This window comes from Pseudophryne corroboree, chromosome 4 (genome assembly GCF_028390025.1).
Source record: "Pseudophryne corroboree isolate aPseCor3 chromosome 4, aPseCor3.hap2, whole genome shotgun sequence".
Taxonomy (NCBI): Eukaryota; Metazoa; Chordata; class Amphibia; order Anura; family Myobatrachidae; genus Pseudophryne; species Pseudophryne corroboree.
Window position 1 is genome coordinate 146,946,710 of NC_086447.1, and position 22,879 is coordinate 146,969,588.

At 43.1% G+C, this 22,879-nt stretch overlaps 1 protein-coding gene across 10 annotated transcripts in view; it reads left to right on the forward strand.

Moving 5' to 3' along the window:
• The window catches only part of MYT1L (myelin transcription factor 1 like), a 760,642-nt gene that overhangs the window by 671,405 nt on the left and 66,358 nt on the right, over positions 1-22,879 (forward strand). For 9 of the 10 annotated variants that reach the window (XM_063915485.1, XM_063915480.1, XM_063915486.1 and 6 more), the window contains 2 exons: positions 2,247-2,497; positions 20,788-21,024. In XM_063915485.1, the coding sequence (XP_063771555.1) occupies positions 2,247-2,497; positions 20,788-21,024 (488 nt within the window). The remainder of the gene's footprint in view (positions 1-2,246; positions 2,498-20,787; positions 21,025-22,879) is intronic. The other variant, XM_063915489.1, reaches the window with a different exon arrangement.

Consider the following 22,879-nt stretch of genomic DNA (forward strand, 5'->3'; position numbering starts at 1 on the left):
AAAATTGGCGGGGGCTCATGCATATATACAGTGTCCAGCTGTATATATGCTCCTTTTGCCAAATAAGAGGTTTATATTGCTGCCCAGGGCGCCCCCCGCTTGCGACCTGCACCCTTACAGTGACCGGAGCATGTGAGTTGTGTGGGAGCAATGGCGCACAGCTGCAGTGCTGTGCGTTACCTCAGTGAAGATCATGAAGTCTTCTGCCGCCTCTGAAGTCTTCTTTTCTTCTCATACTCACCCGGCTTCTATCTTCCGGCTCTGCGAGGGGGACGGCGGCGCGGCTCCGGGACGGACGGCGAGGGTGAGATCCTGCGTACCAATCCCTCTGGAGCTAATGGTGTCCAGTAGCCTAAGAAGCAGGACCTAGCTTCAGAGAGTAGGGCTGCTTCTCTCCCCTCTGTCCCACGATGCAGGGAGTCTGTTGCCAGCAGAGCTCCCTGAAAATAAAAAACCTAACAAAATACTTTCTATCAGTAAACTCAGGAGAGCTCACTGAAAAGCACCCAGCTCCTCTGGGCACAGTATCAAACTGAGGTCTGGAGGAGGGGCATAGAGGGAGGAGCCAGTGTACACCAGGAACTAAATTCTTTCTTAAAGTGCCCATGTCTCCTGCGGAGCCCGTCTATCCCCATGGTCCTTACGGAGTCCCCAGCATCCTCTAGGACGTTAGAGAAACAAAACAAAAACACATTGGGCAGCCACATCATGGGTGTGTTGGAAGAGCTACTAAACTGCTAATTATTTTTAAAATGTTGACAGTTACATCCAACTAATTGATGACTTTATAATTTGAGGATTTAAACCCGGGCAACGCCGGTTACTTCAGCTAATAAAAAATAAAACAAAAAGCATGACTCCTCCTAACTACTTAACCAGCACTTGAACCCTTGGCTGCGTCCACTTAAACTGGGGGACTGAGAATGCGGCCCTCGTGTTAAAGGGAAATCCAGCAGTAATCTAGACATTCTGGGTCAATCAAACTATTTGCAGTGAAACCCACAGCGAAGAGCCACTTACAGTATAATACTGTAAACCAGCACCAACCTTCTCATTGAGAGCATTTCCTTTATGTGCAACTTTATTCTCACTAGGACATGCTAGGTACGGATGCGTCTTAGGTTTGCTCTACCATAGGTCATTGTGAATTGATATACATTAAATTTGTTATACGGATGCCTGCATTATGTTACACATATATAAGAAGAGAAGAAAAAAGGTCAAGAGTCTGAACTGTATCTCTCTACTGCCGGAGGTAAGGCTCCGGAGCCTGACATGTAGATGTCTGTATACAGTGAAAAAGTTTGCCTATGTCTGCTATATGACAACTATTCCATCGTGACTTTGTATTTTCCACATGTAAAAGGGAGAGAACAATAAGATAATCAATGTCTGTTGGGGTTGAGATTTAATCAAGTTTCATTGTAAGGAAAATGTTAGCTATTATTTCACTTCCACCTCTGAGCAATGTTTTTAATGTTTAACAAACACAGGGCCTGATTCAGAGTTGTACGCAGTGCCAATTTTACTGCAGTTGAGCGATTATCGATAGAATGTGAATGTGAATGCACTGTGAATGTGGTGATGGTCTTTCCAGGGCTGTTGTGGTGAGGATTTATTTGCAAAGTGATTAACAGGCAGATACTGTTTGTGGGTGGCAACCGGAGTAGGGCAACTCAAACATAGACGTGTGTCTTCCTGCATCTGCAATCACGTACGCTGTAGAAAGGGCTCGGGCGTCCTACTGCCTGCAGCCATGCCGCCAGCGTCATTGTACGCAGATGATGAGATTTGCCAGGTCTCCAGTGGGTGTCCCAATACATCTCCAGGCGGCAGCAGCATTAGTATATTTTCCTACTTTAGCTGTGTACAAATTCGCATCTGCGAATGCATTCGTGTACATCTCTGAATCAGGCTTGCATCGCCAGTGTATATAAAGGGGCGCAGTGGCCCCCGAAACGTTGGTGGCTATTGGATGTTTTTTCAATACAGATAACGATCATCAAGACCCCGAATGCCGCTGTACTTTTTCATTTGATTGATAGATAGATAATATATATATATATATATATATATATATATACAGTATATATTTATTTTGGGCGAGAACGTGTCACGTGATGTTTGCTTTATCCTCGTGTTTTACCTTTAATTGAGGACAGAAGTCTACATTGTGGGAAGTCCGTATGCCATCTCAGAGAAATGCTGTCTTGGAATTATTGATGAATGCCCCTTTCTCTCTGCAGCTAAACGCTACTGTAAGAACTCCAGCCCGACAAGCAGCACAACGAGCAGTTATGCCCCCAGCAGCAGCAGTAGCAATATGAGTTGTGGCGGAGGCAGCAGCGCCAGCAGTACGTGTAGCAAAAGCAGCTTTGATTATTCCCATGACATGGAAGCCGCGCACATGGCAGCCACCGCCATCCTGAACCTCTCCACTCGCTGCAGGGAGATGCCCACGAACCTCTCTACCAAACCTCCAGACCTCTGCAACAGGGTAAGTATACCATGCAACTCATCTATTGTAAAATAATCTTGGCATGTTAGTGTCCTCCGTTTTATTATGTCCCATATTGCACAACGCGCATCTTATGTTGCTATTTGTAATTTAGATTTAAAATCAAACTGTCTGCCAAAAATGCAAGCTATATGTAACCCCCCCTTTAATCCCAGGTGTATATGGGCTACCTACAATACTACCAATGTGCCTCCACCCAAGTATTGGGAAGTATTTATGGTCCTACTTGGGAAAACCCATGTGTAAATGGTACCATTGGAACGTAATGGTGCAATAAGAATTTTGTACAACAAGAGTACACAGTTAAAGAAACCAATAGTTGTGTTTATTTTCCACTGGCCACTTTAGCTGACCTTTCCTCAGTAACCTCTAACACGTTCATGTGAGAATCACAATAATATGACATACAGATATTTATAATGGTTTGATGTATTCTGAGCAAATCATAAACTGATTACTATTCATATTTGTTATGTATTCAGTATATAGTAGAATGTCCTTCTATAGGTATAAAGCTTACATTACAACACAATGATCCTCTGAAAATATAATGTTGCAGTTAAACCCAGGTTTAAATTAGTCTCTTTAGGTACTATAGTAACTTTAGTGCACTCGTTGGGGCCCTCCTTTATTTGTAAATCCAATATACTGTAGATGTGGCTCATGACTGTATATTAAAGGCTTCCTCATCTCTCACCCACGACTGAGCCTCCTTGCTGTGAGCTGCACTGTTATGAGAATAATAAGCTGGGCAGCTCTTACAAGATAGTGAGGGGTGTCATTCCCCAGTATTACTCCCCCGATTCCCTGCTCTGCTGACTGGCGCTGGGAAGCTCTATTTCTGCTGCAGCCTCCTGAATGCCTGTCACTGGGAACACTGCCTCCTGGATCCGCCCCTTAGATGCCAATAAATCTGCTGCTCTGCCTCCAGCTGCTCCTACACCTTGAGCTTGCTGCGGCTGGCCACCTCTCCAGCTCCACCCCAGGCTGGGTGTGTGTGCAGGGAGTATTTCTTTCTCACCCCCATAGTCCTGCATCAACAGCCCTGAGCTCCGCCTCTGCCACACCACCGCTGATGCTGATGCCGGGACACCGCTTCACATGTCACAGCTGACCAGGACTGCAGGCTGCACACTACGGAAGCTGGCTGCTGGCTCTGAATCTGCCCACTTGCGATGCTGGCTTCGCCCAATTCCATCGCTGCCATCACCAGATGTCACAGCTACCCGGCTGCTGTGATCTCCAGTGGGGCGGCCAGTGAGCAGGCATAGCCTCCAATGAGCTCCACTTTATAATAAGGACATCACAGCTCCGGCTGTGTTCCCAGCTCCCTCTCCGGCATCACTCCCCCTCATCCTGTGCCCAGCAACCAGTTTACAGCAAGATGTTACAGCTCCACTGCTTGGCACACTGGCTGAGGTGTGAGACCTGGAGGGAGGGATCAGGAGACTGCTGTCAGCTGTGAATGACAGCTATTATATCTCTCCCTCTCCAAGAGGTCACATGTCCCCTCCTGAGGTGATGCCCCACCCACTAGCAATCACCCCACTGGATGATTGATAGCTGGGAGCAGAAGGATTTGCTTGACATTTTCTCAGTCACTGGCCACCAATGTGTACATTAATAGGTTTACACATATAATATATTTTTAGCATGTATATGAATACATATCAGTAAAAATACATATGATTGGGTTTTCCTTTTTACATTGTCTACCCTGTATTACAACAGAGAGAACAATATAAAGTGTAAATATATAAATTATACATATACGTTACCTCACTTTTACCTATTTCTGTTCACATATATATGTTTAACCCCTAATTAGGGTTACATATATTAAGATACTTTTAAATAAATAATACTCACCCCACACCCTCCATATTGATTTGGATGTGCATAGTAAATATGTGATAAGTCATATATCTAGCCTATAGGTACAGTACCTTCCCCATAAAAATCCTCCTTCCCTTTTCTGTACCCAACTGTATCTCCCAAAGACATGAAGAATAGAGAGCTCTCATTGCAGGATGTTAACCACAAAAGCGAGACAGTCTGACTTGATAGGTGGTGCTGGGTGCATGATTGGATTGGCTGCAGGTACTATAGTACCTGTCCAATCAGGTGCTATGCTGACTACACACCTTCAGCCCAGGCACTATGAAAATATGCCCATTCCTCTTTCCAGAGTGCAGACAGCTTTACTTCTCTGGCTGCCATACTTGGTGATTCAGCAGCACAGCTAAGGTCAAATTGGAGATGAGGAGAAGGGACTATACCACCGCCAAAAAATGCAGGAAGTTTCCAAAAGTGACATAACTGATATATTGTATAAAAATTTAAAAAAAACACTACAGAACTGCTGAAGTAAGAATAAAAACACAGAAAGGTGGTGATTTAGTACTTTACTTTTATAACAGTAAAACATGCTTTCCAATTTTAAAAAGGTCACAATATTTCCCTAACAGCTTTGTAAGGTCACTTCGCTTGAGGGGCTGAAGTCCTTCCTGTGTGGTTAGCAAGAACAAGTCAGAAACTTACTATGAGCTCTGTCCATGGTACTGGATACTGTACTTAACCCTGCAGCCTTTCATATTGCACCGTACTCCTAGTGAGGATATATTGCTCCAGACACCACTGGCGGCACTTGCTGTTTATGTGTTACTGGTTTGGCGCTAGTTTTCTCTAACAGCATAGATACAGGTGTAGATAGCCAAACTGGTAGTCATATAGAGGAGAAAACCTTTTTAAAAACTGAGTTCAGTTTAAAAAAAAAATCCTTAATTAAAATGGCAGTCTACGCTGATTACAAATTGCCCTTGTATTGTAGATTCCATTCTGAATTAGAGGTATAGGGCTTGACACAGAGGTAGACACTAAGCAGTAGTAGATGCTTTGTCACTGATGCTGCAGGCGCTAGAATGTCTATGGAGACACAAAGGAGCACTATGAAACTCAGATCGGCCACACTAATGTCCAACGGAATGTGACATCTGGGGTCCGTGGAATTGCGTATTTCAATGCAGTCCCTGACAATGGCATGCTGTTAACATGCCTGCCGACTAGTGATGTGCACCGGAAATTTTTCGGGTTTTGTGTTTTGGTTTTGGATTCGGACGCGTTTTGGCAAAACCTCCCTGAAAATGTTTTGTCGGATTCGGGTGTGTTTTGGATTTGGGTGTTTTTTTACAAAAAACCCTCAAAAACAGCTTAAATCATAGAATTTGAGGGTCATTTTGATCCCATAGTATTATTAACCTCAATAATAACCATAATTTCCACTCATTTTCAGTCTATTCTGAACACCTCACACCTCACAATATTATTTTTAGTCCTAAAATTTGCACCGAGGTCGCTGGATGGCTAAGCTAAGCGACAGAAGTGGCCGACACAAACACCTGGCCCATTTAGGAGTGGCACTGCAGTGTCAGACAGGATGGCACTTCAAAAAAATTGTCCCCAAACAGCACATGATGCAAAGAAAAAAAGAGGCGCACCAAGGTCGCTGTGTGACTAAGCTAAGGGACCCAAGTGGCCGACACAAACACCTGGCCCATCTAGGAGTGGCACTGCAGTTTTCTAGCGAGAGGATGAGTGCTTCCATCCTCATGTGAATCTGAACCACTAGCCATGAACATAGGCCAGGGCCTCAGCCGTTCCTTGCCACTCCGTGCCGTAAATGGCATATTGGCAAGTTTACGCTTCTCATCAGACGCTTTCAATTTTGATTTTTGGGTCATTTTACTGAACTTTTGTTTTTTGGAGTTTACATGCTCTCTACTATGACATTGGGCATCGGCCTTGGCAGACGACGTTGGTGGCATTTCATCGTCTCGGCCATGACTAGTGGCAGCAGCTTCAGCACGAGGTGGAAGTGGATCTTGATCTTTCCCTATTTTAACCTCCACATTTTTGTTCTCCATTTTTTAATGTGTGGAATTATATGCCAGTATCAATAGCATTGGCCTACTACTATATATACTGCGCACAACTGAAATGCACCACAGGTATGGATGGATAGTATACTTGACGACACAGAGGTAGGTAGAGCAGTGGCCTTCTGTACCGTACTGCTATATATACTGGTGGTCACTGTCAGCAATACTCTGCACTGTACTCCTCCTATATAATACAGCTGCTCCCCAGTCCCCACAATTAAGCAGTGTGAGCACAGATATATGCAGCACACTGAGCACAGATATGGAGTGTTTTTCAGGCAGACAACGTATACTGGTGGTCACTGTCAGCAAAACTCTGCACTGTACTCCTCCTATATAATACAGCTGCTCCCCAGTCCCCACAATTAAGCAATAAGCACAAATATTATTAATAAACGGAGAGGACGCCAGCCACGTCCTCTCCCTAACATTTCCAATGCACGAGTGAAAATGGCGGCGACGCACGGCTGCTTATATAGAATCCGAATCTCGCGAGAATCCGACAGCGGGATGATGACGTTCGGGCGCGCTCAGGTTAACCGAGCCATACGGGAGAATCCGAGTATGCCTCAGACCCGTGTAAAATGGGTGAAGTTCGGGGGGGTTCGGTTTCCGAGGAACCGAACCCGCTCATCACTACTGCCGACCCTGCGCACCTGCATAAGTAAAACATCAGGCACTTGTGTCCGGGTCTGAAGTAGGCCCATAGTTTCAACTGGGATTTAATCTGTGTTCCAAAAGTAAAAATAAACACACAAGGTCAAATCAATTGTTTTTACAATGCTTTTATTGATATAGGAAAATGTGCTCGTTCCCCGGTGTCACAGTGAGTTTTTCTCCATAATTTTTATTTTTTTACGTAAACTGTTTTTATTAAGCAAGGCAGCAGACAGATCATTACAAGAATACATTTCCAAAGGAGGGGACAAAATCATCAAATATCATATATGTCAGTACAATACGTGTGAAGCACCCAAAGTAGGGAAATAAGTTGTCTGCATAACTTACAACATCAGAACATTTAGAGGGGGAACATTTTAATAAAACAGCTTAGGAAAATAGGAAAGGAAAGAGAGAGAGGGAAAAGAAGGAAGAGAGAAAAAAAAAGGAGAAGGGGAAAGGCAGGTGAGAGTGTCTGCGCAGAAAGGACGAGTTCCTTGGAAGATAAGGGGGGGAACTTTATCAATTAGGGATCGGAGACATATTAGAAAGACACCTTACACGGAATATGAGGGGGGTTATGTAGCCATGTAGGACCGATATACAGGAGATTCTTTAAAGTCGTACCAGGGAAACCAGATAGCTGTGAAGTTAACGGTTTTCCCAGATGAGAAGGAGATAAGGTCTTCCATGTCTAAAAAGTAATCGATCTTTGAAAACCATAATTTAATCGAGGGTGGTGAGGTGGATCTCCAAAGAGTTGGAATAACCGCTTTTGCTGCGTTGCTAAGATGTCTCAATATGGAATGTTTATAGGAATGCGCCCCTGCGGAGGTGTGGTTGAGGAGCCAAAATCCCGGGTCTTTCGGGATCACATCCCCCACTATCAGTTCTGAACACTTGAATACCTCTGCCCAAAATGGAATTATAAGAGGGCAATCCCACCAAATATGCACAAAGCTCCCTGGGGCATTTCTACATCTCCAGCACAGATTCGAGAGGGAGGGGAACATTTTATTAAGAACCAGAGGAGTCCTATACCACCTATATATGAGTTTATAGAGGGTCTCTAATGTCAATAAGCATAAAGAGCTCGCTTGGGCGTTACGAAATACGGAACATAATTTTTATTTTAATATAATATCTTTTTGAAATAATTGATATTGTCTAGACAGTATCACAGACATCGCTCTGACCAGGGCCAGCAGCAAAACAGCAACTGCAAATAAAGGGACTTCATAGAAGTCTATGTTCATTCTCCTTCATCTTTTTCAGGGGCGCAGGTGATAGCAAACACTTTGGTACCGTGCCAGAGTCTTTGAGGGAGGCAGTCAATTTACCGGCTGTCGGGAATCCGGAATCCTGACACCAGGAGAAATACCACTTGGGTGGTGGACCACGCCACCAACCGAGGGGAAATAAAACCCTGTGGCGACTGAAGGTCGCCACTGGGCTGGAAGCATGACAAGCACAGTGATCCCACGAGGGGACATGCTGTGTTCGCCGGCAGTATCCCGGCTGTCGCTGCCAGAATCCCCGACCCCCGGCTGGATTCCTTACTTGGATGGTGGTCCACGCCACCAACCGATGGGGAATATAACCATGTGGCGACCGTCAGCAGAAGTTGATGAGCATCCCCCTCTGTCTCAAACATTGTTACTTGGAGACCATTCAGTCATCTGCTAACAATGGGGGCAGACATGTTGTGTATGCCTATTAATTCACTAGGAGATAGTGACACCACCAAGACCATTCACAGTACACTGTGATACTCTGAATGCTCAGCCCTTTATATTGATTCTAAACTATAGATAGAGGGCAGGGCAGAAAGGGCATTTAGCATCAGGAGGGACAGTCTCTAGACAAAAATTCTAAAATTATTATATAATATTAAATGACATCTTCATTAAGATTGATCCATAAATGAATGTTCTACCTTTCATTTATTTAAATTTATTGGTGGGCACTTCCGTTATGCATTTTTTCTATGAATGCTTTCTGTACTGTTTAACGTACAGTATATCCAGCAGTCGACTATTTGAGTTGCTGAATGTGACACAGCACTGTGCAGTATAACTGTGGCCAGTATAATAAAGCTGATCTGTGTTGTGCCCAGTGGCTACAAAAGATAATAAGAAATAAAGATGAAATAAAGGCTTTAATGAAAGAAAGGCCGGCAGCTTAGTAATGTATTAAGCAAAAGTTACAGAAGGCCACATACAAGTTGCTAAACATCATCTGAAGTTCAAAACCCCTTTCCATTATCTTCATTCAACTTCCATCCTAACCATGGTATTGACCCCTCCTATGTAAAACAGTGATCATGCACTGTCTCCCGGGAACCTAATGGCTTTGTTATTCTGTTTTGTGTAGGAGATCACTTGGAATATGTGTTTGGAGGTGAATGCACAACTCATAAATTATCTTGGAACTTTCACGCCTACACAAATAGATGTGAACTATGGGCTTGATTTAGAGATGGACGATATAGCACAACCAAGGGTTATTCAGAGATAAACGCAGATCGCTGTATACACAGCCAGATCTGCATTCATCTTTGCACATGCTGGGGGCCGCTCACCACAGGGCAAGGCCGCCCAGCAAGTGTGAGACCACCTTCCGATGCGTCCGCAATCTAATTGCGAAAGCATCAGATCTAAGTTTGACCCCTGGTCAGTGGCCATTTTTTTTGGGGAGAGGCTGCGTGTGACAGCATGATGCAGCCACCCAGAAAACTGTCCTGGCCCTCCCCCGTTTTCCCTGCACCACCTCCACCACACCGTAACTCCACCCCCGCAACAGCCTCGCCTGTCAATCAAATTGCGGTCGCATCCACCGGGGATGTGACTGCAATGTGTGTGGCTTGGCAGCTACTGTGCGCCCGCTCCACACTGGTGGCAAACAGCGCTGCAGGCCACTGTTGAGGCTGGGTCTGAATGACCCTCTTTGTATGCAACGGCTGTGCTAAAATATGCAAAATCCGTAGGAGGTGTCTTAAGTTAAAAGACACCCACTGTCGGCTTTGTGATCCGCTTCTGCTTCCAGTGACCCATCAAAAGATCATCTGCGTGGACGTCAGGCATCTGAGTAACCCTCAGGTTACTCAGGGTGTCCAGTTAAGTCACGCTACTGGAGCCAATGAAGCTGCGTCTGAAGAGCTGACATGCCCCCATTTTCTTGGACACTGCCTGTCACCACCTCCAAATGCCAGCAGCATGCCAGTCAGGCAGCTGCGTTTGGGGCAACACTGCAGCCCCAGTTCTGCAATCGCACAGTACGGCTTGTGTTTATGCTCAGTTCTAAAAACATCTGAGCTGTAAACATTGAGTTTAAGTACACCTCTGAATTAGGGGCCTCATTGAGACCTGATCACTGTTGTGCGAAATCACACAGCCGCCGATTATCCAATAACTGCACATGCGTACGGATCATAATGCGCAGGTGCAATGCCAAACTGCAAAAAAATCCTGCGTCTTTTTTTATTGTTAGGTGTACGCAGGCTGATTGACAGGAAGGGGGCATTTGGGGGTGGTAACTGGCCATTTTCTGGACGTGTCAGGAAAAACGCAGGCGAGGGTGAGTGACGTCAGCTCCGGCCTGATCAGCCTGTTTGTATCACACTGTAGGAGTAAGTCCTGGGCTACGCACAGACTGCACAGACTTGGAAAAAACACTCGATGGTGAGTGAGTTGTGAACGGATTTGCAGCTGACCAGCGTTTGCAAATCTATTCGCACGGTGTATGTAGACTTGCACGGGGCGGATTTTCATTCTCTCTAGGCAGCGAATATCTGATCGCAAACCTCTGCAAATTCGCAGAGGTGCTATCAGGTCTGAATTAGGCCCTAGACCCTGTGTTCCTCAAAACACACTTCAAAAGATTTTCCTCTATTTTGAAATGAATACATTTAAAGATTTTCATACAATAGAAGAACAGTCACAATGTTTGGAGAGGTCACAGTTAGTGCTGTTATTCAGGACCTGACTAATGCTGGGTACATACTTGGCTAACAGATCAGCCTTCCAGCTGATCCACCAACCTATCTGACGATCGGTAAGTGCATTAACATGTGCCCGCCCAGTTGTGATGTCAGTCACTGGTGGCCTCTGCAGCAAGTGTTTGGGCGATCTGCAGATATATCGGCCATCGATAGGTTGCTGCAGGGCCGATGCAATACGTCTGTGAATGACGTCATTCACAGACATATCGGGGGTACACACCCGCTGATACACGCCCACAATATATCGGCTGTTCAGTTGAACAGCACATGTATCGGCCAGTGTGTACCCAGCTTAAGGGATCCAAACACCCTAGGCTAGGTTTATATACCTCTAGTGCTATTTGATCTGCATATCTAATGATGTTTGTGGAGTTGAAAGTAGACTTCCGGGGAATGTAAGGAAGACTCAAATGATAATTGCATGTAGTTCTTCTGGCTACCCAGATGACGCTAGAGCACAATGTATGTAAATTAAAGGTTTTAGCAGTAAGTAACATGGTCATATCGGAATCTGGTTTCTAGGTCGACAGTAACTAGGTCGACACTATCTAGGTCGACCACTATTGGTCGACAGTAACTAGGTCGACTGGGTCTCTATGTCGACATGTTCTAGGTTGACAGGTCAAAAGGTCGACATGAGTTTTTCACAATTTTTTCCTTTTTTTGAACCTTTTCATACTTAACAGTCCACGTGGACTACGATTGGAACGGTAACCTATGGCGAGCGAAGCGAGGCACCTTGCCCGAAGCATGGTGAGCGAAGCGAGCCATGCAAGGGGACATGGGGGGTCATTCCGAGTTGTTCGCTCGTTGCCGTCTTTCGCAACGGAGCGATTAGGTGGAAAATGTGCATGCGCATGGTACACAGCGCGCATGCGTTAAGTAATTTAACACAAAACTTTGGCGATTTACACAAGCTCAAGCGACGTTTCTTCATCGCTTGAGTGATCTTAGTGTGATTGACAGGAAGTGGGTGTTTCTGGGCGGAAACTAGCCGTTTTCAGGGAGTGTGCTAAAAAAAGCAGGCGTGCCAGGTAAAAATGCAGGAGTGGCTGGAGAAACGGGGGAGTGGCTGGCCGAACGCAGGGCGTGTTTGTGACGTCAAACCAGGAACTAAACGGACTGAGGTGATCGCAATCTAGGAGTAGGTCTGGAGCTACTCAGAAACTGCTAAGAATTATTTAGTAGCAGATCTGCTAATCTTTCGTTCGCTATTCTGCTAAGCTAAGATATACTCCCAGAGGGCGGCAGCCTAGCGTTTGCAATGCTGCTAAAAGCAGCTAGCGAGCAAACAACTCGGAATGAGGGCCCTGGTGCACTAATTGGGGTTCCCGGTCACTCTACGAAGAAAACAACACCCAAAAAACATTAAAAAACTCATGTCGACCTTTTGACCTGTCGACTTAGACCCTGTCGACCTAAAGACACTGTCGACCTAGAGACCCTGTCGACATAGTTAGTGTCGACCAATAGTGGTCGACCTAGTTACTATCTACCTTCCATACCACACCCGGTCATATCGCCACAGCCATCTGGCAGTCACTCTAAGAATTTCCCTTTACACTACATTGGGATGGCTGGATAACTATCAAGCTTCTTTAATTAAGCTGCCACCAACATGGAATGAATTTTACTCTTTGGTTGTCAACTGTGTGGAGCCTCTCACTCCCTCTCCATGTCCTGGTTCCCTATGCTGCAGCCTAATCAGCCCATGGTTGGTCATGCTCTTTTATTATTGTTACCTTCATTATATACATTCATGAATGACCTGCAAATGATGCATTTACAATTTATTCATCCACATCTGGTTGATAGTCAGTTCTCTAGGGAATAAAACTTGGGTATGTGTATCAAGATCACTGATTGGATAAGTTGCCATATCTTCCACTGAGATTCTACTTCTCATTTATCTAGAACCTTCTAGAAGATAATACCTGTAATCTGATTGGCTGCTATGGGCAACGTCACATCTTAAATAGAACTCCCATCTTAGTAAATTTACCCCCTTAGAGGGATATCAGCCATCTTTCAGCTACACTGACTGCACTTCTCAACCCCTCTCTGGTAGTCACATGACCAACTCTGAGGTGATGCCCAGCCCATTGGCAATCACTCCACTGGGTGATTGACAGCTAGGAGCATGTGGACATTAACCCCTTAAACACCAGTATAGTTATACCCACTGAAATCTGATAACATATGCTAATACACTATAATTAACGTACATATAGCCTTAATTTCTATATGGAACTCCTCCTGCCAAATAAAGAAACCACATACACACACACACACACACACACACACACACACACACACACACACACACACACACACACACCTAAATATATATATATGAACCTTAGAGGTATTTTACCTCATGAACTACTCCTTTCCTTCAGAAAGTCGGACAAGCTTCATGCGTGTGCAGAAAGTCAGTCAAGCGTCATATGTTGGCAGAGATGGGCAAGGGTGAAATGTGTACAGAAATTCAAAGCAGCTTTTCTTAGGCATATGCCGTGTATACACGGTGCGACGGCCGATACTGATTTTATTGACGCCGGAGGCCCTGCCTGCACCCACTATATTTCCTTGCGATACCGATCCCGCATGACTGCGCATTGGCATCGCAAGGTGCATACACATGGTGTGATATGCACTATATTTATTTCTGATATGGACTATATAGTCCATATAGGAGGTAAAATCACACTGTGTGAAGGCCCCTTAAGGATGTCCCAAGGAGCTCCGTCATTTACAGGGCGCCACTATCCACCACTGTCCCGTCACTGCGATGGTAGCTGGAGCCGTTATCCTGAAAGACCTCCTCAACAGCACCAAGCTGGCTGCTGCACTATCACACGGCACCGTCATGTCTAAGCATCTGCCCCTTCCTGACCTCATCTGTTTGCAGCCATAGCTAGTGTTGTACTCTGGGGTCACTACTACCATTGGGAACAATGACACTCACTTTACACTGTCTGCTTATATCGTTTGAGTATAAATGGATCTAGCCCGATCCTACAGCACTTTTTAACACAGTGGCCCTGCTGCCAAATTCTATAATATACATACTGTACAGTATTTGTCTGTCCAGGTCTGTGATGATCAGTATCAAACCATACTGTTCTTGTCTACTCTCCCAGAATGTCTAGGAAAATGGCATGATTTTTAGGGGATATCTAACAGAATCTACAGTATCTGGGTACACACTAGGTGGACGGATCGGCCATCCGGTTGATCCACCGATCTATCTGACGATTGATAAATGCATACACACCAATTGTTGGACCCATGTGCTGTGCCTGACATCACAACTGGGCGGGCATTAACATGTGCTCGCCAGGTTGTGATGTCAGTCAGCAGCAGCATCTGCAGCAAGTGTACCCGTATACACAACACAATGCGCCAATATCGGCCACCGGCTGTGCTGCAGAGCAGACGCGATATGTGTGTACACAGACATATTGCTTGTACACACCTGCAGACGCCCCCATGATATATCAGCCATTCAAGTGGACGGCCAATATATCGTCCAGTGTGTGCCCAACTTAACCCTTCTGGATCCATTGTCTTCTAGAGTCTACATTCTAGTGGACAGGGTTATGATTCGCTCATCCCACCTGCGCTATGGGAGTCACACAAAGTCAGCAACTGTTTAACATTCTCTATCAAAATCCAAATATATGACATGTGCTGCATTGTCACAGTCCAGTGTACAATTTACTTACTGAAGAAAATGATTCAGATTAGCGCATTACCATTATCATTGATTTATAAATCTTGGCTGTGAAATATTTTGCCCAGAACTGATATCAGGTTAATTTCTGTTAATTTCCTAGCTGTGATTTGTTTCTAAATATTCCCAGTACATCTGCATTTTGTCACTGACATATTAACAAATGTTTCCATTAAAATGAAAGGACACATGGGTGGAAGGCATCTGGCCATGTACTATACAAATCACCTTTCTAGATCTTGTAGTCTAGGGACTACTCGGCACAAAACATCAAAATATATCAAAAGTATTGGTAGGGTTCTGGAAGACAGTGTTTCATAAAAATAAGGAAACTGATATAAGAATAGGAAAAGATTTTGAAATTAGAGGAAGTCTAAAGGTAACAAAGAAGACATTCTTCACAGACAGAGTGATAGATCCATGGAATCGTTTGCTAACACCTCTAGGGTGATTTAATTACTAAAATAAGTACATACACATTCACTATTAGGCTTAGATAGAACTTAAAAAATCTCTTTAAAACTCTCCATCTCCTGTGCAAACAAATAAATTGGTTCGCAATCAGCCACTCAGAAATGGTTCATTGGTACTGTACATTCTCAATCAGCCAATCAGAATTGGTTGACTAGTTTTGCCACCTGTCTTTATAATCATTGTGTATTTGCCCATGCTCTCAAGCACAGGCATATTGTACAAGCATATACATGTGCAGATCTGTACCTATATGCAATTATGCAAACATGATCTTACCACTCTTGACAAAGATTGGTACTCCCTTCCTTTCCTGGTCCTGTCTTTCTAGGCACAAGAAGGTACAAGAGTCAGATTCACACCTATCTATCTATCTATCTATCTATCTATCTATCTATCTATCTATCTATCTATCTATCTATCTATCTATCCTGTAGGTTTTCTGTATGTTCTTTATCTTCTGTTTTTTATTTCAAACAGTGGGGCAGATGTATTAACCTGGAGTCGCATAAGGAAGTGATAAACCAGTGATAAATGCAAGGTGATAAACACACCAGCTAATGAGCTCCAATATGTAAATGAATAGTTAGGAGCTGATTGGCTGGTGGGTTTATCACCTTGCACATATCACTGGTTTATCACTTCCTTATGCCCTCTCCAGGTTAATACATCTGCCCCAGTATTTGTAATATTCAGAGTTTATTACAGTATATCAGTTATTTATTTGAAGACTCTTACCTGGGCTGAGAATATAGTAAAAAATATTGCACTGTAAATTTCTGTAAACAATATATTGCCAATCAGTCATATCTACAGTACACTATGTTACACTTTAATTACATTTTCTAATTTTTGCCATGCAATCTTTGCCAAATACGCTATGTATATTAATGTAGTTTGCTTTACATTCATGCATTATGTCCAAATAGTAACATTGTCCCATCCAAAACTGGGACAAATAAAACCAGCCCCAGATCTCTGTAACCATGCCTAGGGAGGCCAACCCCGGGATACCTGGGATTGGCGTTTCCCTGTGTGGCCGGCCCCCTCGCCCTGCCCCGCCTGCTCGCCCCGCACACATAACTTACCATACACCGGGGAAAGGCGGGTGGGAAACATTAGCTGCTCTCTCCCGGCGGCTCCCAGCGGCATGTGACCTCTCACTGCATGTCACACTGCGCAGGGGAGCCAGGAGGAGGAGGCCGGGCAGCGTCTGAGGGTCCTGAGGACGCTCAATGCTTATCCCTCAATCCCTGGGATTGGCCTCCCTAACCATGACCTCAATTCACCCCATACCATCCCCCAGCCATTACCAGTGTCGGACTGGGGCGTGAAGGGCCCACCGAAGGAATGCAGTGATACGGGCCCATGTGTAGGGGTGTGGCCAGCTGCCACATTGGTTTACCTAACCTTTAAAGAGTGCATGGGCTGGGCCCCTTAATAAATATATACAGTAAACACTGCTAGTGCATGTGTAATAATGTACCAAATTCATAACCGCAATGCACTGTAAAAAATACACCATAGTCCTTTGCAGTATAAGGAATTATATGTATAATGTATGATTAGTGCAGTCTGGAACCTGGTCCTTAGGGGTGCATCGGGCCCCCAGAAAGTGCGGCCTACCGGGGGTTTCCCATGTACCCCTGTTGGCCAGTTCAACCCTTTACTACACACACTTTAGTGATTACGTTTTCATGCAAGCCTCAGCCTCAGCCTCAGTTTTTATGTGTGTAGGACACTTTTATATTTTATAAACTGCAGTGACATAGTTTAGACTGATACAGTATTTTTGAAAGCTTGTTACAATCTGCTTGTTGTGCGCATAATGAAATTATAGTGAAAACATTATTATACTCCCTACATGCTCCCTACTACATTTTTGGTCGTTACCTCAGCAAATTGTTGGACATTAATATTATAAATTGCTTTATTGCATTATAGTGGAAGACATCCAATAGTCCAACAGTAACACTCATTGCTGCCTAATACTGTAGAAAATTGATTATTTCTCCCCTCTGGATTTACATTAGTAACTGATTTATTCTCGGTTATACACAATCTTTCAAAACAAATTAAAGGATAAAGAGCCTAAATAATTTCCAGTGGCTTCAATTGTGCATAATAAAGGTTAGAACAGTGATGTGTAATAGGCGTACGTAGGGCCGCCCGTTCCAAGCCTTAACTTGCTGCCACCAGCTCCAGATTTGTTGTCATATTTCTTTGCTATAGCTTGTAAGAGGATGCGGTTATGCGACCAGCGGTCAGGAGACCCCCGGTCACAATACCGACGCCGGGATCCCAACCCCTGAATATCCCATCGGTCGGCATGCTGACCAACAGGGACTATTCCCACTCGTGGGTGTCCACGACACCCATAAAGTGGGAAAAGAACCTGTGGCGCAGCGAGCCACCGAGCCCGCTGTGTGGCGAGTGCAACGAGCCCGCAAGGGGCTTCCTTGTGCTCGCCCCCCCTCGATCACATATACCCAACCCCTTGTAAGGAAGTGTATCAGGTTACTTATGACAGGGTTTGGAGGAGGCATCTGATATCAGTGACCAAATGGCACTCATGCAGGGAGAGTCCAAGAGGAATCAATATGTAAGCAACTGTAAGGGGTCGAATTACTTTTGAGTAATTTCAAGCATATGTTGTACTTATGGCAGATCATGGATGTTTGTACTGTACGCAGAGCTATGGGGTTGCAAACAAACATCACGATTTCGGTTCAAAATCAGGGCGCAACTGGGGAGACATGATCTGCTTCTGTTGGCATTTTCATGCTGTTGCAATGGCCCATCACTAGCATTGAAGTAATTGAATTTACCCCTAAGGCTGCAGATTAGGATGGGGACACAGCTACAGGGGCTAGTATTATATACCACATCTAATGTTTCCCAAAAACCAATCCATGTAGGATAAGTGCGTTGAATTTGGAGATGTCCCTTAAATATCTGAATAAAGAGTGTGGTGACATAAAATCTTTGGAGCAGCACAACTTTTAAAATTCCTTAAGCAGTTAATATTTTATTGAAATGATCTAAAAACTCAGTGTAAAATTTCACATTAATAAATACAGTGAGTCATTTGTAAACTGTAAAAAATGCATTCCCGCACAACTCATAGGTTTGTGTAAATGCTGCTACTTGTCCACCTAGCACAAATGTATGTGCATGCCCATTCGCCAGTTGTGAGGTACAAATGCACAATGTAAATATTTGGGGGGACTGTAGGTGCAGATGGTAATACAGGTTGAGTATCCCATATCCAAATATTCCGAAATACAGAATATTCCGAAATACGGACTATTTTGAGTGAGAGTGAGATAGTGAAACCTTTGTTTTTTGATGGCTCAATGTACATAAACTTTGTTTAATACACAAAGTTATTAAAAATATTGTATTAAATGACCTTCAGGCTGTGTGTATAAGGTGTATATGAAACATAAATGAATTGTGTGAATGTAGACAGACTTTGTTTAATGCACAAAGTTATAAAAAATATTGGCTAAAATTACCCTCAGGCTGTATGTATATGGTGTATATGATACATAAATGCATTCTGTGCTTAGATTTAGGTCCCATCACCATGATTTCTCATTATGGTATGCAATTATTCCAAAATACGGAAAAATCCCATATCCAAAATACCTCTGGTCCCAAGCATTTTGGATAAGGGATACTCAACCTGTAATCGTGGTATAATATGTAAGAACGTCTTGCCTAATATCACTTTAGGAGAACTCCTTTCTTTCATTTTTACATTCAAAATTTCCTCCTAATACAATGTTCATTCAAGAGTTATTTACTTTATTTCTAATGATGTCTGACAATGTCTCACATCACAAAATTAACATTTTTCATTATTAGGGGAATATATTTGCACCTAGCCGGGACTCATGAAGGAACATCCTAATTCCCTAGTTTAACCAATCACACACCAGCAGATGAAATCTTAGAAATCCCTTTAAACTCCAAAAATCTCAAAATGCTAATATTTAATTACTAATAGTAATAAATACATTTGCGTGACATGATAAAAAGTCTGTTGAGTTGTGGGACTACGTTTCTGCTGCTTTGTTACTGACCTATAGAGTCTGCGATTTACCATACAGGTGCAAAATATCAGCAAATGAACCCTGTAATAAAATTGGCTAATTAATACTAGCTCTAACTTTAAATATTAATAAAAATAAACCTTTGATGCTATTAAATATTGAACTTTAATTTTGGATTAAAATATATTCTACATTCTGTTTGCTTAAAATAAGTTCATAATACAGGTTGAGTATCCCATATCCAAATATTCCGAAATACGGACTTTTTTGAGTGAGAGTGAGATAGTGAACCTTTGTTTTTTGATGACTCAATGTACACAAACTTTGTTTAATACACAAAGTTATTAAAAATATTGGCTAAAATGACCTTCAGGATGTGTGTATAAGGTGTATATGAAACATAAATGCATTCTGTGCTTAGACTTGGGTCCCATCCCATGATAGCTCATTATGGTATGCAGTTATTCCAAAATACGGAAAAATCCAATATCCAAAATACAGGTTGAGTATCCCATATCCAAATATTCCGAAATACGGAATATTCCGAAATACGGACTTTTTTGAGTGAGAGTGAGATAGTGAACCTTTGTTTTTTGATGACTCAATGTACACAAACTTTGTTTAATACACAAAGTTATTAAAAATATTGGCTAAAATGACCTTCAGGCTGTGTGTATAAGGTATATATGTAACATAAATGCATTCTGTGCTTAGATTTAGGTCCCATCACCATGATATCTCATTATGGTATGCAATAATTCCAAAATACGGAAAAATACGGAAAAACCTCTGGTCCCAAGCATTTTGGATAAGGGATACTCAACCTGTACTTCTGGTCCCAAGCGTTTTGGATAAGGGATACTCAACCTGTATAATAATAATAATAATAATAATAATAATTATTATTATTATTATTATTATTATAATAATTATTATTAATATAATAATAATAATAATAAGAATAATAATAATAAGAAGAAGAATAATAGTATATATAATAATAATAATAATAATAATACAAAAATATATATTTTAATCTATTTAACTTTTTTTGCATTTGAATGCACAGCATGGCAACTGTTTTATATTATGAAGAAAAAGAAAAACAGTGCAATAAGACACTCATTTTAAGATACACAATTTAACTTACAGTGGGAGTCATCTGAAATTGGAAATGTTATGCCAGTATAGAGAATCTCATTTTTCTTTTTTTATATTCAATGAGACAATCGAGCCTTACATAAGATTAGGCTGCATTGTGTGGGCACGTTGTCACGACTCAATGCAGGAAGTTTACAGGAAGCACACAATCCAAATAAGAAAAAATTAAAACTACAAATAAAGAAAATATTAAAATATATCTATAGTGAAAAGCTAATTTCACACTATTAATCCATTCCTTTCAGAATCCTGACATTGATGTGGATGAAAATGGAACACTGGACCTTAGCATGAACAAACAAAGACAACGTGATGTCTGCTGCTCCATTCTAACGCCACTGGAACCAATGTCACCACAGCGGCAGGCAGTGATGAATAGCCAGTGTTACCAAATGAATGAAACTGACTGCTGGGATTTACCAGTAGACTACACTAAAATGAAACCCAGACGGATAGATGAAGATGATTCCAAAGACATTAATGTATGTTCCACCCACTGGAAGGTCACATTTGTAACCATATGGTTCTGTACCGCAATATAATATTAAAGTGGGATTGTCACCTACATGCACTGGAGGCAGCCATGTTGTGGTTTAAACCTACAGGTTCCCAAACTCGGTCCTCAGGACTCAACACAGTTCATGTTTTCCCGGTCACCAGTAAATTTTTAAAGTGCGTTAGTTGGTGATACACAGTGCCCCTGCCTGGTGACTTGGATAACATGACCTGTGTGGGGTCCTGAGGATCGAGTTTGAGAACCACTGGTATAAACCATTATTTATTCCAAACTAGTGATGTCATTGAGCCATGAGGAACCAAGGTTCTTGACTTACTGACCACATGATGGCTGCTTCCGGTTTGTTTGGATAAGGGATTCACTAACACTTAAATATAAATGACAGCGTCACAAAAGTATCGTAAGCATGTGTATATGCTTCTAGCTGTAATCCCACATAACAGCCTGCATTTATTGCCATTCTAATCTAAATTTGCAGGAATATTATTACATATCACAGTATTAAACTTAGAGCTGGTTAGAATACTGATTTTGCTTATATTTATATGAAAGACAATCGTTCTTACTTTTTTCAGACTCATCTTTATATTATACAATATATTTGTACTTTAGATACTTTTGTACATATGGAGTCTGCAAATTTAACATATTTTATTGCTCATTTAGTCAAGAGCAGTTATCAAGAAAACAAAGGTCCTCTTAATTCAGAGATGTACGCAATCCTAATGGTTTATGTACATCTTTCATGTTTATCAGTCTGTACATACGTAGGATCTACACTGCACATACGTAGGATCTGCACAGTGCACATACGTAGGATCTGCACAGTGCACATACATAGGAGCTACACTGCACATACGTAGGAGCTACACTGCACATACGTAGGATCTGCACAGTGCATACGTAGGAGCTACACTGCACATACGTAGGAGCTACACTGCACATACGTAGGCTCTGCACAGTGCATACGTAGGAGCTACACTGCACATACGTAGGAGCTACACTGCACATACGTAGGATCTGCACAGTGCACATACATAGGAGCTACACTGCACATACGTAGGAGCTACACTGCACATACGTAGGATCTGCACAGTGCATACGTAGGAGCTACACTGCACATACGTAGGAGCTACACTGCACATACGTAGGATCTGCACAGTACATACGTAGGAGCTACACTGCACATACGTAGGAGCTACACTGCACATACGTAGGAGCTACACTGCACATACGTAGGATCTGCACAGTGCATACGTAGGAGCTACACTGCACATACGTAGGAGCTACACTGCACATACGTAGGAGCTACACTGCACATACGTAGGATCTGCACAGTGCATACGTAGGAGCTACACTGCACATACGTAGGAGCAACACTGCACATACGTAGGAGCTACACTGCACATACGTAGGAGCTACACTGCACATACGTAGGATCTACACTGCACATACGTAGGAGCTACACTGCACATACATAGGAGCTACACTGCACATACGTAGGAGCTACACTGCACATACGTAGGAGCTACACTGCACATACGTAGGAGCTACACTGCATATACGTAGGAGCTACACTGCACATATGTAGAGGCTACACTGCACATACGTAGGATTTGCACAGTGCATACATAGGATGTGCACTGCGTATGTGCAGATCTGTACCTGCGATGACGGATTCAGTGGCACCTAAGCTGCAGCATGTTTGCCATGCTGTGGGCATTTGGGGGGCGGGGGAATGGGCGGCGACAGCCAATGTTACAGAAAATGCGGGGGTGCCAGTCCTGTTTTCTGGGTGTGCCGTGGCCAGAAGCTGCAAC